This window comes from Lampris incognitus, chromosome 8, assembly GCF_029633865.1.
Source record: "Lampris incognitus isolate fLamInc1 chromosome 8, fLamInc1.hap2, whole genome shotgun sequence".
NCBI classification, from domain to species: Eukaryota; Metazoa; Chordata; class Actinopteri; order Lampriformes; family Lampridae; genus Lampris; species Lampris incognitus.
Window position 1 is genome coordinate 20,415,368 of NC_079218.1, and position 18,235 is coordinate 20,433,602.

The 18,235-nt window shown below is 44.1% G+C and overlaps 2 protein-coding genes across 2 annotated transcripts in view; both read right to left on the minus strand.

Moving 5' to 3' along the window:
• Positions 1-132: 132 nt before the first annotated feature.
• On the minus strand, positions 133-12,180 carry LOC130116312 (V-set and immunoglobulin domain-containing protein 10-like 2). The gene is made up of 12 exons (XM_056284232.1): positions 12,111-12,180; positions 11,278-11,631; positions 10,811-11,086; positions 6,689-6,964; positions 5,285-5,572; positions 4,840-5,097; positions 4,438-4,731; positions 3,912-4,295; positions 884-1,006; positions 736-760; positions 522-622; positions 133-266 (listed from the first exon to the last, which is right to left on the minus strand). Exons 1-12 carry the CDS (start codon positions 12,178-12,180, stop codon positions 133-135), a joined length of 2,583 nt encoding a protein of 860 aa, XP_056140207.1.
• A 2,911-nt stretch (positions 12,181-15,091) lies between these two features.
• The window catches only part of nectin1a (nectin cell adhesion molecule 1a), a 33,420-nt gene continuing 30,276 nt past the window's right edge, over positions 15,092-18,235 (minus strand). The window contains exons 9-10 of the mRNA XM_056285048.1: positions 18,149-18,212; positions 15,092-16,316 (exon numbers count right to left, since the gene is read on the minus strand). Of these exons, the coding sequence (XP_056141023.1) occupies positions 15,990-16,316; positions 18,149-18,212 (391 nt within the window). The 3' untranslated portion in view covers positions 15,092-15,989. The remainder of the gene's footprint in view (positions 16,317-18,148; positions 18,213-18,235) is intronic.

Sequence of the window (18,235 nt, forward strand, 5' to 3'; positions counted from 1 at the left end):
TGTTTAGTTAAGAACTGACCGAATGCTTATATGATAATGAAGATTAAAAAAAACTTTGTTAATCATTCACAGAACATCCTTTGAAGAGCAGGATCGAGTTATGAAAAGTAACTTCTGTCCTTATTAAACAACTTATGACCCTGTTGCTTTGACAGTGATGGTGACATTGACAGGCTCATTGTCATCTGGAGGAGGGGCTTGGCCGTGGCTGGCGGTGGGTGTAGCACTCAGGGGTGATGCTGCTCTGGGCAGTGCCAAGGCTGGACCTGGTAAAGGCCAAGATCATCTTGTTTCAATATTTATCAATCTCTTAAACGAGGTACATAAATTGGTTTTTGTGCCGATGGCATGAAACAAGGGAGCAAATTTGACAAGCAGTTGAGTTGTGTAATTTGACAACTGGCTTCCATCATCAGTTTTTCAAAAGCTGCTTTCTGTCAAATGATTTAGAAGTAGCATAAAAATGCAGTGTGAACAGTCCGTACACCCAGCTAGGGGACATGAATAGAATGTTGAAATACCTGGGCTAGATGAAGTGCCAATCTCTTCTATCCCTCCGTCTGCACCCCCTACCACTTCATCTTCTGGAAAATTAATGTTCTCTCTCGACTGGCTGTGCTGCCTGGACAGACAAAGGTAACCACTATTTCTAGTGATGTACACACGGGAATGTGGTAACGTAAACAGTAGGTTTACATTTCATTATTACATACAGACAGGCATACAGATACTCACAGGCCAAACAGGAGGTCGTGTAATCCTGTGGGGAACAAAACGGGATAATTGACTTTACCATTTAGGTTTAGGTATAAACACACGGGCCATAAGTAATGGGACAGTGATTTAGTAGTAATTATAAGTACGCAGTTTATACAAGACTCACTAGGATTATTGTTGCGGTTGCGTATTATATACATAAGCAGAAGCACTGTAGCAATGGCTGCAAAGATCATCCCCCCAATGGCTGCTCCGATCACAGCGGGGTATGAATTGAAGGTTGGTTCCGCTGCAACACATCACAATTACCATAGCAAAACAGTGTACCTGAATCATTAAGGAATTAGTTGTTAATACTCAGGAAGAAAGCCATTGTTGTAATAGGATTAGGGTGACCAGATTTTCAAAATCCCAAACCGGGACCTTAAAAGTGCACCACACGTTTGTGCACATGCATATATGCACACGCTCACAAGCTTGTCTGTCTCGTCGGACATGATACGTTGAAGGATTTTTATCCCCTCCCACCAAAAAAAAAAAGACAGGCTAGAGTAGCCGGGACTCGGGACACCCAGCTTGAAACCGGGACAATCCCGGACAAACCGGGACATCTGGTCACCCTAAATAGGATCTTTCATCTACCATAGTGGTTCTCAGACTTTTCAGTGATGTGGAAAACAGCAAAACAGAACTCTTGATTTAATGGTAATGTAAACCTAAGTACAACCATAAAACCATTGGGGGTCCAGCAAGTTTCTGAACATGCACCAGAGCCTAAAAAAAGAAACATGTTCAAATCAGTTTTGTGGCAATGCAACAGTGCAGTTCATGTCAATTCTGTTCAAACTTTGATAACTTTTATGTCAAGGTGTGAATTTGCACCCAAACTACTTAAGTGAGCAACAGTCCATTGGGTGAGAACCACTAACCTGCCCTGCCCTGAACTTTGACCCTGACTGCACCCTAAACAGTCACCAGGCAACGATTGCAGCCATAAACCCACTCATTTCTGCATTGTAAAGCACAAGAATTAGCTGGGACAGTAGATATCACACAGACTGGGTGGAGGAAAGGTAGGGAGCAGGGATACACGTGGAAGTAGACAGAAGAAGTGAAGCAGTGGATGGAATAGAGTCAGTGAAGGTGTCTCGCATGGGGTTGTGAAGCAGTGAGGTGAATAGTGTTGCTTTTGCATGCTTGGCTTTTGTGTTTGTACATGTGTCTTTCACCTGAGTAGACAACAAAAACAGAAAAACAAAAGGTTAGGCTCACATCGGTTTCATTTATCATCAGAGCAGTAAGCACCGAATCATGGCAAGGCATCAACATTATATTCACATCAATCCCTATCTTAACTGTCATGTTCATCTCACAGAGGTCCATGTCTCTTCCTAGGCCTCAACCATTTTTATTTGTGAAGCACCGTATGAATCTGGCTTCTAACTCACCCGCTATCTCATTCATTCAAAAACTGATGTTTCAAGTTTAGCTGTAGCGTCTGTGTAGATTCAAGGGTAGATGGTGTAGCGACCTCTGAAGCCCCTGCTGTTGCAAGATGTTTTTTTTTATTAACATTGTAATACTTTTGGTGAGAAATTTGGCAAATATATTTTTTCTGCACCCCCAACACAATTCTTTCCTAGCGCCCCTCCCCCTGTAATGTCCATGCTTTGAAACGTGTTTTAGTGTTAGTTTTAATGTTTATTCTGGTCACAAGGGGGCGCTATAGGCTAAAGTGTCGTATATGTGAGACGTTCTTGGTTCACGTTAAGCCCGGAAGTAGCGGCGTGAGCGAGGAGCGTTAGTAGCCATGGACAGCAGATACACAAGCGGATGTGCCGTTATCGTAATGCAAAAGTTTCACTAAAGATTCCAAAACGCAGCTTCATGACATTTGAGTTTTTATTTTAAAACTTCATACCCCCCATTCTATATCAGTTGGTGTTGTCCCTATGGATATATGTATTTTTCTCCCCATTGTACCGTCCAATTAACCCACTCTCCCGAGCCATCCCGGTCGCTGCTCCACCTCCTCTGCCGACCCGGGGAGAGCTGCAGACTACCACATGCCTCCTCCGATACGTGAGGAGTTGCCAGCCGCTTTTCACCTGACAGTGAGGAGTTTTGCCAGGGGGACATAGGATCACGCTATTCCCCCCAGTCCCCCGCTCCCGAACAGGTTCCCCTGACCAACCAGAGGAGGCGCAAGTGCAGCAACCAGGACCCAAAACCACATCCGGTTTCCCACCCGCAGACACCGCCAGTTGTGTCTGTAGCGATGCCCGACCGAGCCGGAGCTAACACGAGGATTCGAACTGATGATCCCCGGGAATTCGAACGTGTGATCCACGTATTGGTAGGCAACGGAATACACCGCTACGCTACCCGGACGCCTCTGTCCATGGGGTTTTATTGCCGTAGGATTTCACAAAAACACCATCGACAGAGATGCACGTAAAACATGTTCCATCACCGTCAATGTGTTCAAACAAATCAATCTCTGGACAAAAGTTCTGGTGTATCTGATATCGCCGTGTCGGTGTTGTTCCTACAACATCATAATGTTGCTCCAGGACCATCTTTGCAACTGACTAATCATGTGCTGTCGTGCCTTGGCGACTCGGGGGGGGGGGGTCGTTTGTGGGATTAGGTTGTGGGTTAGCTATCAGTGAAGGTTAGGGTTAGGTTGAGGGTTATGTTATCTGTGTGACTGGTCCGTTGAAATGATGATCCTGGAGCAACATTAATAATGATGTTATGACAACACCAGCATGGCGATATCAAAACATGCAAAACATTTTACAGTGTTTCAAATGCGTGTTGGGTTAGCTGAAAACGTGACTCAGACAAGCTAACTTTTGCTCTGTTGAATCAGAGTAAAGACATCTCCTTTAATGTCTAATGTCCAGTCTGGACACTTAACATTGACAAGTAATATTACATGGCTATGTCAATAATATGTAATATTCGCTGCTAAACTGAAAATGTGCCATCAGTACTAGACCTACTTCCAATTACAAGCTTGAGACAATGATCCCATGTTGTTCGGCCACAACAAAGTCATATAACTGTCCTTGTTACCTTTACTTTTTATCAGGTCGTATGACCTCGCTCACTGGGGTCTCTCTCCTCTGGCTACTCCTCCACCCCCAACCACATATCCAGCTGTAAACTCCTGACTCCCTCTCACTTACCTGGGGTCTCTGTGGCCGAAGGATGTCCAATGGTGCGATGATTGACAGGTGTGATGCGGAACTGATAGGTGTTGGTGGGGGTGAGACTTCCTACAGTGTGGCTTCGGACTTCTGGATCCTGGATGACGGTCCGGTACCAGACCAGTGAGGTGCTCTTCTCCTTCCTCTCCTCTTGCTCTTCATTATCCTCTGAAACATTACTCCTCCTCCTTGCCGGTTGCTCTGTCACCCATCTGTGCTCCAAGATGAAACTCGTGACCCCTTTGTCTTTTTCTACATCGTTCTCTCTGTCACTGTCGACCTGCCACTCCACCTCCACCTCGCTGCGCTGGCGGCTAGTGTAGAGCACTCTGACCAGGGTTACATTGGGTGGCATGGGGTACCCTGAGGGTCAGACACAGATGGCCAAAGAAAAGCACAGATGCAGAGACAGTTGGTAACATAACCCACTGCGTGTGTCTTAACAACTCCAGTAGGGAAATGACAGACAGATGTTATGGGCAAAAAAAAACCAAACAGTTCTTACTCATGACCAATAACGTAATGGGGATCTCAGCTCCTCCCACCGCATTGGCGGCAGAGCACCAGTACTGGCCACTGTCACGAATCCCATCTACCTCTTGCACAGTCAAGTTGGCCCAGGCAGCAGCCCGCTGTAGCAAGTACTTCTTAGGGATGTCCCACACTTTCTCTCTGTGGTTGTTGAACCAGGTGATTTCACCGGCTGGGAGGTAATTGGCTCTCAGGATGCATGTGAGCTGGACATCACTCCCCTCATAGACCGACACAACGCTGCGCTGTGTCATTAACACAGGAGCCTCTGCCGGTAAACAGCGAGTGAATGAACACAGATGAATGAATTATTCCCAGTTGATGGGCTTTAATGAGAGTTAGAATTTTCTCATTATGTGTTTTGGAGTGCACTTACCCAGTGTGAGCCTGCAGGTCTTGGTCTGGGCCAGAATGGGGTGTTTAGCATGACACGTGTAGGCCTTCCCACTGTGGACAGTGCCATAGCGAAGTACCAGGATGTTAGAGTTCTCTTCCGCCGCTTGGCCCTGGCCACCTGGGCCCTCCCACCACAGAAGGGCCCTAGGAGCCCCTCCGTTCCAGGAGCAGGAAAGCATCAGATACTGGTTGTTTCGAGTGGCATAGGCAAAACATACTGGCTCTGCAGGGGGGGAATCTGATGAAGGGTAAAATGTTGGAGTGAAGTGTGAGTAAGGGAGGTTGTTTTGGATAACAGTTTATCACATGTGTACTTTGAGCAAATAAATGCTCGTATGTATTTTACAATCAAGACATTTAACTCTTTCATGTGTCATTTCTAGCTTTCATTTATTGTTTTGCTTTGTCTTTATTTCTTCACTCACAGGTGCGTGCGCTGCAGTATGTAGCCTGCTCAAGGGCAAGGTGCGACCCCACACATGTGAACAAGGTATTGTTGGAAGTCTGGGCTACGGATTGAAGCAAGGTGGCATTGTTGGTCAGTTTATCTATTTCCTGTCTTGGGCCAGTTATGTCTTGTCCCAGGCCTAGCAGGCCTCGGGTCCAGTGGAGGGAGGCAGAGGGCAGTCCACCCAGCCAGGAGCACAGGAGTCTCAGAGAGGTGTGATTCAGAGCTGGCTCAATGGAGCAGGAGGGTGAACCATCAGGGGGGTCTGTGGGGATAAAATACAACGTAAAAAGGCAGTGATGTGCACATTGGGGAATTGGGAAGTTAGCAGGAGTAGAGAGAACATCTGTGGGATCTGTGGCATTGATGGTACCGGAACACGCTTACCAAAATTATACAACAAAGGCTTTTCACTAGATTCCTCTCTTCCTCCTTGCAGATAAAAACACTTTCTTGTAAGGGAGCAAAGAAATTTGCATGTCAGTAATACTATATCTCAGTGAGTAAAGAATTGTACTGACGATGGCAGCTGTAGTGGTTTGATTCCCATTTACGTCACCCATGCCAAAACCCATGCAGTCTTTGTACTGTAAGGTGTGTTGTTTGATCATTTAAAGAGAGTGAGAAGCCATGTCTGTGTGCCATGTACATTTTGATATCAATGCAGAGTTTATGTGGTGCAAGCAAAAACAAAAAACAAAACAGGAGAGCAGAATGACAAGCATGGGCCCACTAGCCAGTCTATGCTTGCCATGGCTGTGGTATCACAGCTAGGTACCTGTAAGAACCTCCTGAGAGATCCATCACCTTCCCCGACGGTCCAGACAGAAGGCTAGGTCTGCTGCATTCCCACACTTTGCTGTGTGTGCGTGTTTGGTGGCGAGGGCTGGTTTGTAAGTGCATTGACGAACATGTATGTATGCATCTGGAAGTTTGTGGGTTTGGATGTTTTGAATCACTGAAATGTGACAGATGGTGCAGTGTGCCGAGGAAGAATGTTGAAAGAGGAACAGAGAAGGTGGTGAGGCCGGAGATATTGAGTCTTAATAAAAAAAATGGCAGAGGTTTATTGACTGGGTAGGTAAAAAAAAAAAAGTATAGTGTGGTAAAAAGGTTAGTATACAGTGATAATAAAGTTTGAAATTAAAGTGATAAAGGTCCCGCCCTGTGTTCTCCATTCCTGCAATTGCCAAAATGTTTTCGCTAAATTGCTAAAATATACGAAAATGACTTCAGTGAAATCACATTAGCTTTTACACCCTTTCATATTGGCAGCACCAAGAAGGAAGAACAGCAAGTTAGGATTCAGAGACTGAAGATTGTAAAAGATGGGGCCAGCTGACAGCATGGCCCAAGATCAAGGCTTAAAGGTCAGACTCACAGTATACAGTCAGGCTGATGGTTTTTTTTGAGCGGGTGTTGAGGTAGGTGTTCTGCGCCAGGCAGGCATAGTTGCCAGTGTGCATGCGGAGGATCCTGGTGATGGTGAACTGAGGTCCGGTGTAGACCTGGGAGTTGTTGTAGAACCAGACGTACTGACTTGGGGGGTTGGACTGGGCTTGACACAGTAAAGAAACGGTTTCTCTTTCCAGGGCTGAGTACCCCCGCTCTGTCATGCTGTACGGAGTCACATCTATCTGTGGGACATCAGGACCATCTGGGCAGAAAGGACATAAATGGATTCAAACTATAAAAAAATGAACTTATCAAACTGGCACTCATGTAGGCTAATAATGATGCAGAGACTGATGCAGTAAACCTGTCTTTTGCACTGTTGTACTGACCAAAAAGTTGAACAGTACTGGAAAACATTTGGGGTCATTAAGCATAGCAGGGTTATTCAGCTTATACAATGCACATGGACACCATGATGCTACAGCTGATACCTACTACTACTACTACTTTTGGCTGCTGTTGTTAGGGGTCGCCACGGCGGATCATCTGTTTCCATCTCTTCCTCTCCTCTGTATCTTCCTGTCACACCAGCCACCTGCATGTCCTCTCTTGCCACATCCATAAACCTCCGCTTTGGCCGTCCTCTTTCCCTCTTCCGTGGCAGCTCCATTTCTTCTTCTTTTTTTTTTTTGGCGTTTTCCCCCTTTTTCTCCCCAATTGTACTTGGCCAATTACCCTATTTTACGAGCCATCCTGGTCTCTGCTCCAACTCCTCTGCCGTTCTGGGGAGGGCTGCAGACTGCCACATGCTGATACATGTGGAGTCGCCAGGGGGACGTAGCATGTGGGAAGATCACACTATTCCCCCCAGTTCCCCCTCCCCCCTGAACAAGCGCCCCGACTGACCAGGGGAGGCACTAGTGCAGCGACCAGGACACATACCCACATCTGGCTCCCCACACGCAGACATGGCCTATTGTGTCTGTAGGGATGACCGACCAAGCCGGCAATAACACGGGGATTCGAACTGGCGATCCCCATGTTGGCAGGCGATGGAATAGACCGCTACGCTACCCAGACGCCCCGGCAGCTCCATATTCAGCAACCTTCTCCCAATATACCCAGCATCTCTCCTCCGCACATGTCCAAACCATCTTAATCTTGCCTCTCTTGCTTTGTCTCCAAACTGTCCAGCCTGAGCTGTCCCTCTAATATACTCATTCATAATCCTGTTTTTCTTCGTCACTCCCAGCGAAGCTCTTAGCATCTACAACTATCTACAACTGATACCTACACATCTCAAATAGCTTTTTTTTAAGTGTTTGAATTGAGCATTGTCAAGTTAAATTCTGTATCATGTGTGTTCAGTGTTTGTTTTTTGTCTTGTGACAACAGAATGAGCCTTACCTACAAAAACCTATAAAATCCCATAAACACTACTTGAATATTTCACCAACATAGGCTTGATTGTTTTTGGAGAAGAATAATAGTCAAGATTGCACAGTATCAGTAGCCTATTATTACCCTAATTCCTGACCTTGTGCAAAAGGTAAATTGGAATTATGAGCAGGGAGGAAGGAAGCAGCTTTTCATCATCACTAGGCCACACAATCTCCTCATGTTTAATAATAGAGGGAACGAGTAGAAAAAGAAAAGGTAAACTACTTCCTCTTGTAACTACCCCATTTCGTACATGATGATTTGTAATATTGTGCATTTAGATTTGCATTTCAGCAACACACCACAGACCCAAACTGAAAATGGATCTCACCACCGAACTTAATATAACACCGGTATGAATTCATGTAGATGCTCTGTGCTAAGTAACTGCTGAACTAGTGGGTGTTTAGTAACAGATCTTAATGTTCTATTTTAGTTTTGATTCCATAACATCACCTTGATGGATTTAAGACTCGTGGCTTCATTATTCACTTAGTACCGCAGATTTTATAAATATATGCCAAAGCAGCATGCAAGATCTATACACCATGAAAAACCATCTGCCAAACAGGCTGATACAGACTGAATAAGCCAAACCTGTTCAATTAGAAAAACACAACTGTAACATGCCTAAGATGGGTAGCTACGGTATGGTATGGCATTGTGGTTGGTTGGTTGGTTGGTTGGTTGGTTGGTTGGTTGGTTGGTTGGTTGGTTTGTGATTAAATGACGCTAGGCATGAAAAATGAGATGCATGTGCATGCAGGGCCGGATTAATCAACAACAAGGCCCAGGGGTAAGCATGTTAAACCCTTCCAGTCCCAGTTCACCTGCCAAAACACAACCCATCAGCCATCATGAGGTTAACTTAAGCTAGGCCATGATCCAGCAAATGGTTCCCTTTGGCTCTTTTTCTCATTACATGTTGAACATTATTTTAAGCTACAAACTAGTTATGCTTCTGGGTCTTTTTTCAAACCCCCCCCCCCTTTTTTTTTCTCCCCAGTTGTATCTGGCCAATTACCCCACGCTTCTGAGCCGTCCCAGTCGCTGCTCCACCTCCTCTGCCAATCCGGGGAGGGCTGCAGACTACCACATGCCTCCTCCGATACATGTGGAGTCGCCAGCCGCTTCTTTTCACCTGACAGTGAGGAGTTTCACCGGGGGACGTAGCACGTGGGAGGATCACGCTATTCCCCCCGGTGCCCCCTCCCCCCCGAATAGGTGCCCCGACTGACCAGAGGAGGCGCTAGTGCAGCGACCAGGACACATGCCCACATCTGGCCTCCCATCTGCAGACACGGCCAATTATGTCTGTAGGGATGCCCAACCAAGCCGGCTGTAACACGGCGATTTGAACCACCAATCCCTGTGTTGGTAGGCAACGGAATAGACTGCCACACCACCCGGACGCCCTATGCTTCTGGTTTTCTATGCATGGCCTACTACACCAAGATTGTATCTGAGCCCATTGTGTCAATCGTCGTTGTAGTTTGGGCCCTTATTGCAATAAATAGTGTGTCTCGAACATCCACATCAGTAGGAAATGTATCTTTGGCCCCTGATGGAACTGAGACTAAAGCTGGGGCCCTGCATCAATAAAAATCTGCAGCTGTGGCCTGTGCATAAGACTATAGATGTAAACCCTGCACTAAAACAGGCTATGGCTTGGACCTACATTAATGCTAAGTTTAATTGGGAGCCCTGTATCAATAGAAAATGCGTCTTGCAACAATTAGCAAAGGCAGGCTCTATCAGTAGGTTTAAATCTGGAGTTCTTTTCCTGTACTTATAAGAGGCAATATCCCCAATCTTTTAGGAAACCTGGGGTGACTTGAGGCCCCTGGGTATTTTCTATGTGTGCATTTAAAGTTATCAATTCATTAATTTCTCATGAAAAATTCATGACACGTGTAACAATGTTTATGGAATAATTGAGTCCATCCCACTATAAAAATTCAAGCTTGCCCAAACTGAACTCAAACTCCACAGAGTTTATCTGACAATTGCAAACAGGGATTTGATTTTGAAAAATTTCTATGTAGTGCCACATTATTCCACTTTTTATTTTTTATTTTTGATATACTTTATTATTCCCCATGGGGCAGTTCTTTCTCTGCATTTAACCCATCCTAGCTGAGTAGCTAGGAGCAGTGGGCAGCCGCAGTGCAGTGCAGCGCCTGGGGACCAGCTCTAGTTCTTCTTTCCATTGCCTTGGTCAGGGGCACAGAGTGTTAACCCTAACATGCATGTCTTTTTGATGGTGGGGGAAACTGGAGCACCTGGAGAAAACCCACTGCAGACACGGAGAGAACATGCAAACTCCACACAGAGGACGACCTGGGATGACCCCCAAGGTTGCCCAACCTTGGGGTTCGAATCCAGGACCTTCTTGCTGTGAGGCGACAGCGCTAACCACTGGGCTACCATGCCACCCAATGTAATATTCAATATAATGAAAGCCATCAATTAGGTTTAAATTAGTCTTCTCAAATAAGATATTGGTTATAGCATGTTTGTGTTTTGTAGCTATTGTTCAGATTATTAAGACATGTTATGATCTAGATATGGTCATCGAAAGTGCTACCGTCAGTGCCAACTTATTGTACAATGTGAAAATTTCTGAATCAAACCTTTAAAAAAACTTTGTATATTACAAGCCACTCACAGATAATGTCCAGCCATATGCGGTCAGAGCGCTGTTTATTGACTGCATTGCGGGCCAAACAGCGGTACCAGCCTGTGTGGTCGCGGTTGACCTCTGTCACGTTGAGCAAGCTGCTGTTGCCTTGAGCGAACATCGTGACCGAACCGTCACGGGTTTCGTGCTCCCATACATAGTGAATAGGTGCAGTGCCGTTTTCTAGGCCACAGCGCAGCCACACTGAAGATCCCTCCACTGGAGATGCATCACTCAGTAGGACATAAGGCTTACTGACCGGAACTGTATTCAAGAGCAAGAGAGTCAGATAGTGTTGAATACAAACAAGCCATCTAAGAAACAATTATAAAACATTGTGTGCTTTGGGCATTAAGCAACTACATGGATGTTATAAGTACAACACCTTATGTAAGATATGTAATAGTACTTTTTCACCCACAGTAAGTGAGGTGTGTTTCTTCAGTATGTCTTACCACGGACTGTTAGGCGTACATAGTAGTAGTAGAATTTTGCTCCTTGGTTTGTGTCATATAAGGCCTGGCAGGTGTGTAGACCCTGGGCAGCCAGGGGTAATCGCTCAATGCTAAGAGAGGCACTCTTCGAGATGACTCTCAAGTCTCCAAGGGTCTGGGCAAACTTCTGAATCCTTGGTCCCTTGCCAAAGTCATAGACCACGGCCTTGATGGCTTCAGTGCCAGGCTTGGTGAAACCCCAGATGTAAACGTCAGGTAAGGTGGCACCACACTCCAGAATCACAGCTTTTCCCAACACCCCGTACACACGTGAGTTATTGTACACCACTTCCCCGGGGTTAATGATCTCCACCGCTGGGAAAGGAGAGAGGATATGCGGACACACAAAAATGCACACATGTAAAGTTAAAGGAGATGGTGGTGTTGTGTGTCCTGCTGTATGTTGAATTACAGTATTGGTTACCCTGTAAGTCAGCCAGTGGAATACAAAAATACTTTAATGGTAAGGGGAATTCTCCATTGGATACGGGATTACCAAATTTATTTTTCCAGTGACAGTCAAACTGCCCCTTGCCCCCCCTTTTTACTATATATCTATCTAGCTATCTATCTGTCTATATATCTATCTGTCTGTCTATCTCTTGCATTGTCTTGTTCACTTTATTTCTAACATAAACAGGAACTGATTGCATTAGTATGATTTTCATTTCGATTTATCTGCCTTAAAATTCTTAGATCTATACAATTAGTAATTATCCTATTGAAAAACCTCTCTCTGTTAGGAGACATGTAATTGTAAAGCAGTTGCCCTTACATGATATGAAAAGACTTACCATATGCTGTAGAGGTGAACAGGCTAGCCAGCAGACAGAGAGAGGACAGCCCTAGCAGTTGGGCCACCATGGTATCATGATGGTCCTCAGTCCTACAAGCTCTCCATTAAAACAAACAAAATAAAGCTTTTGGGTCGCAAAAACTACCTTTTCTTGCTCAAACTTTTAAAATCCCTCACGCTCTGCTGCTGCGTCGGGTAGTTTAATGGAGAGTCCACTCAGACACTGTTCATTAGACTGAGAGTAGGAAGGGACTGAGGGTCACTAAACTGATTTGGACTAAATTATTAACGCTTATACCTCTTTCTCCATCTCTCCCTCTCCTATCTCTCTCTCTCCTCGTGCTCTCTCGCTGTGCAGCGGTCCTAGAATAACAGCACGATACGACGTTCATCAATTATAGAAGACAGACGGATGGATGGACGGGCTAACAATTCATGCACACACTTTCTTATGCGGGCACACACACACACACACACACACACACGTGTCTAAACACGCACATGCATTGTGAGTAATAACTGCCGTCTGTAGTTTTAACAACATTCCTTCGTCACTGTGACATTTGTGGACTACAAAGTGGACTAACGGCAACTTCGTACTAACTCTCCAGCGGTCCATGATGGATTGTAAAAAGCACTTCTGCTCTGAGTACTCCCGTGTTGAGGGCTGTGTGCTCTGCTGCTCTCTGTGCCTGGGATATGAATTTGGGGAGGTCATCTAAGGACCAGAAAGCAGAGTAAATACTACTGATGGGATTAGGATTAAAATAGATTTCGAAATCTGGCATCTCAGAGCAAATACTCGGTGTTTCCTCACAGTGTGCTCTAGCTTGGCCATTTTTCGGCCCACTAGTTAGGGTGGTCAGGGCAAAGTATACACCTGTTGCTCACCATCTACGGATGCCTATCCAGTCAAAGCGGAATTTCCCATATTGACGGCAAATTAAACATGTCATAGCTAAATTGTGCTGTCATATCTTCTGAGTGCTTATCAATCGTGTGTTTTTTTTTAATTAATCAGGGCTATATAAAGAGAGAGAGAGAATAAGAAAGAAATGGCACTCCAGTTGTTCGTGTTGTCATGGGTATGCAATGTGAGACGGTCATGAATGAATGCAGGAGCAGCGATCAGTTTTCTTCACTTGGCAGAGAAGTGGACTGAAGACTGACATAACCCAAACAGCCTCGTCAAACAATACTGTGAGAAAAATTTGAATGTAGAAATAGATAGTAAAAAAAACAAAAAACATGCAGCACATGAATAGATAAAAAATAGATAAATTGATGGTATGTATAGATGTAGCCTCAAATAGGATACCCAACAACATTACTCTTTGGGCCTACATTTATATGTTCTCACACACACACACACACACACACATATATATATATATATATATATATATATATATAAAAAATGTATGCGTTATCGTTAATATTATTATAACATTATTGAATGTTGAAGGATAATCTTGAGTGTAAATGTATAGTTTCTTTGGTGTATTTTCATACTTAAAATGACTTCAAAGCACGATAAGGAATAAAGTATCAATAGTTATGCTTTACACACATGCACATGCACACGCACACACACACACACACACACACACACACACATTCATACTTTTCTACATATACACGACTATAAATATTATGCTGTACTAAAGAGTGATTTACTGATGAATCTAAAAAGAAAATATGTTTTTGCATAGGATTACAGGCTGTATTGTAAAAACAAACGTGCCTCTAAAACTGTGGTACAGTAGTGCCCCGTTAGTCATTAACCAGTGGGGGGCAATGCAGTCTCTCTCAAGCTTTAACTAAATGAAGCCTCATCTCTACGGTTTATTACCTGACCAGGAGGTTTATACTGCACAGGAACTACGCCTATTTAACAGGCTGGTCTTAACCATCTTCACAGTTCTGCCTAAGTTGTGTTTGGGGGGGGGGAGTCTGTCGGGCTGTATTTAAAATGGTGATTAAAAAAAGATCTAATTCGAAACATGATTTGCATCGAATATCGTGCTGCATGACATCTTTTTATAACAAATACCTTCAAGATGATGAAAATGAAACATCTGCAAATATGCATGACATATAATAACTGCTCAGTAAATCATCGGAAGAAATTCTGCTCACTGCTTAATGTCCCTCCTAAACAGCGCTCCTGACTGTAATCCGATATACTAGTTTACTGTAAAAAAGAGTAATCAAGTGGGCGTCCGGGTAGCGTACCGGTCTATTCCGTTGCCTACCAACACAGGAATCGCCAGTTCGAATCCCTGTGTTACCTCCGGCTTGGTTGGGCCACCCTACAGACACAGCTGGCCGTGTCTGCAGGTGGGAAGCCGGATGTGGGCATGTGTCCTGGTCGCTGCACTAGCACTTCTTCTGGTCGGGGGGGGACTGGTGGGGAATAGTGTGATCCTCCCACGCGCTACGTCCCCCTGGCGAAACTCGTCACTGTCAGGGGAAAAGAAGCAGCTGGCGACTGGTAGTCTGCAGCCCTCCCTGGATCAGCAGAGGGGGTGGAGCCGAGACCGGGATGGCTCGGAAAACAGGGTAATTGGCCAAGTACAATTGGGGCGGGGAAAAAAAGAGTAATCATGTGATAGATACCTTTGAGAAAAAACAGAAGTGAAAACTACATTTGTAATAGAAAAGCTATCCTTTCACAGGTGTGCCATACATACGCATGTCAGATGCTTCCATCGTGTTTCTGTCTCATCAACATAATTTTCTTCTTCTTGGAAAAAGGATGAGCACTAATTGTAAAAGATGGTAACACCATAAAAAAAAACGCAGTCTTTTAATCAAGACAAAACCACCCTTTAAACTTCAGCTTTTACGGATTTAAAGAGGATAAGTAACTCAAAGTCATTGAGATCCAAGTAAAACCAAATTACATTACCGAGTGTTTGTGTGTCCGTATATTACTGTGCTGAACAATAACTTAACTGCAGAGTGGAGAACCGAAAAGTTTGGATTTTTATTCATCCTAAAAATGTGGGGTTTCTTTAACAACCAGTGTCAATGAATGCTTAAACCCATGGATGAGCAAAAGTAAAAACAACAAAATGATAAACTGAACATAAAGTCATAAGTCATGAGTCAATAAAAATTGCCTTTACAAAGAAAAACAAATTATACAAAAGTACGACGAGTACAGAAACAGCATTACATCAGGACAAAGAGATGGGGTCTTCTGTTCTTCAGTGGATTTATCAGCTCAGTATTTAGGAGTGTATCATCGACAAAAAAAAGAAAAAAGAAAAAAGCAAACATGGGATTTTGGAGGAGGGGGTAATTTCTTTTCATTTAAAGGGTATAGTAGAGGATCATGTGTGGGGTCAACTGCAGCAGACATCAGGAGATAATCTCCATTCAGATGAAGTCATTTCCAAACAAATACAATAGAGCTGTGTAACATTAAATTGATCCAAACTCATTTCCACTGAGAGCCAAGTCATCTGTGACTTAAACTTCATCTGTAGTGAACTCTAACCTAACTTAAGCAGGCATTCAAAACCTGGTCCAACAACCTTCTTCTGTAAAGAACAGACACACAATAAACAGCAGGGGGGAAAAAACAGAAAGAAAATGTTTCAAAGCAGGACTTGATCCTTGGCCCACAAACATAAGCTTATCCCTCGTCTGCATCCTATTGTCCTTTCACTTCCAACTGCTGCAAGATGAACGGGTGGATAGAGATCGGACGTTGGATGGATAGACATTGGACATTGGGTAGACACCGCCTGTGATCAGTTGTCCAGGGCCAGTTTTCGGTCCATCCCTTTTCATGATAAAGGTTTCGGGGGGAGTGGGGTTATCTCATCCGAGATCATCGGAGAGGGATTAGTTTGTGATGGCAGTTGATTCAGACGTACTGCTCTTTGGGAAATGTATATGGAGCGACTCCTGGTGGAGGAGAGGACAAGCCTGGTACTGAAGGATATTTAAAGACGGCAGTAGTGCTGTGCGAGGGCGGGGAAAAGGTATTCTTGGAGGTGGCCTGGGTGGAAGAGGTGGTGCTGGTGGAGTTATTGGTGGACTGGGAGGAATGGTATGGATGATGGGGAAGGAATGACAGAGGGGGGTTAATTGGGGGGGAGTAGGGCTCTGGGTAGTCCTCTTTGTTGCAGGCCAATCTGTAGCTCACATAGTCTGCTGTGTTAGGAAGCTCCTCGTAAAACTTTCCAGAATGCTGTGGAGTGATAAAAGACATGTTAGGATTTGGACACAAGTATATACATACATACAGTTAAGGTCAAAATTATTAGCCCCCAAGGAACTATGGAACATTTCCCTAAAATTCTGCCCAACGTTTGCGTCATTCATAAAACGTTTACACAGTTAAACATTCGTCAATGTTAAGGCCCCTAATAGGTACATTTTGGAATGTAAAATAAATCTTCAGGTTTGCTTTATACCAAATGTAGTGAAAATTGAGATGGTCAAAATTATTAGCCCCCATGTGATTTTTTTGCTTTCAAAACACACGGCCAATCAATTAGCTTTCAAACCACACCTGAGCAATCAATCAGCATTGAACTTTACTCAAGGGGCTCCAGTGAACAGGGCTAGTGGCACTTGAACACTTGATTGAGAGGGACTACTCTTAAATTCTTGGTTAGAAGTAATTTCATCATGCAAAAAAGTAAAGAACTCAGAAAGAAGATAGTGGATGCTCCTCTTAAGGGGGGAGGCTATACTGCCATTTCCAAGTGTTTCACAGTGTCAAGAACAGCTGTACGTTGCATCATTGCAATGCACACGGAGACAAATTCTGTTAGAAACAAACCTGGGCGTGATCGAAAGTGCAAGATTTCAAAAACTTAGGAGAAGAAAATAGTCAGAGAAGTCAACAACAATCCCCAGATCTCTGCCAAGATGATTGTTGCTGAACTGGCCTCTTCTGGACTTGATGTTTCAAGGAAGACTGTTGTGAGGGCTCTTCATTGTGGTGGGCTTCGAGGTCATCGTCCAAGAAAAACTTCATTGCTCACACAACGGCACATCAAAGCCAGACTGAGTTTGCCCGTGAACATTTGAAACAGGGGCATGAGTTTTGGAAGTCTGTCCTTTGGTCTGATGAGACTAAACTTGAGCTGTTTGGGCACACGGATGTTGCTTTTGTTTGGCAAAGGAAGGGAGAGGCCTTCAACCCTAAAAACACAGTTGCCACAGTTAAACATGGTGGTGGGAACATAACGCTGTGGGGCTGTTTTGCTGCTTCAGGCACAGGGAAACTTGTTCAGGTGCATGGGATCATGAAGAAAGAAGATTATGTTGACATTTTGAAGGATAATGTAGAGAAATCTGCTGCCAGTCTAGCTTTAGGTCACTGCTGGGTCTTCCAGCAAGACCATGACCCGAAGCATACATCGAAGTTGGTCCAAAACTTTTTGAAGGACACCAAAATCAAGGTCCTGCATTGACCCTCTCAAAGCCCAGATCTCAATCCTATTGAGAATCTGTGGCGGGAGCTCAAGGTTAATGTCCATGCTCGAAAACCACGCAATTTGAATGAGCTGGAACAACTTGCCCTGGAAGAATGGGCTAAGATCCCTCAAGAGACATGTGCCAACCTAGTTAGGAACTACCATAAGAGGTTGTTGTCAGTTGTGAGTCACAAAGTTTACACTATTGACTATTAATTGTCAGAGGGCTAATAATTTTGGCCTTGTCATTTTTGTTTTTTCTTGTTTCAATTCAGCGCATCAGTAAAATATCTTAATCAAGCTTAGTGGAGATTTTATTTGTTCTTTTGGAAGCAATTAAACTATAAACACTTTTGGTTATAGTCATTTCCATGAAAAAGTTAATGGTTTTGTTTGATTTCATAAAGGGGGCTAATAATTTTGACCTTAACTGTATACACACACACACACACACACACACACACACACACACACACACATACATATATATATACGTATGTAAGAAAAAAAATTGTAATGCATTGCAGGACAAGTTTGTATTGTGCGTCATGCACTCATCAGCTGCTAATGAGCATAGCAGCTGAATATCATGTACCTGAATATCATCCCCTGGCCTTTTTCTTACAGGTTGCGACAGTTTCCGTGAGGGAGAGTCATTCCTGATTAAAGAGAATGTAAGGAT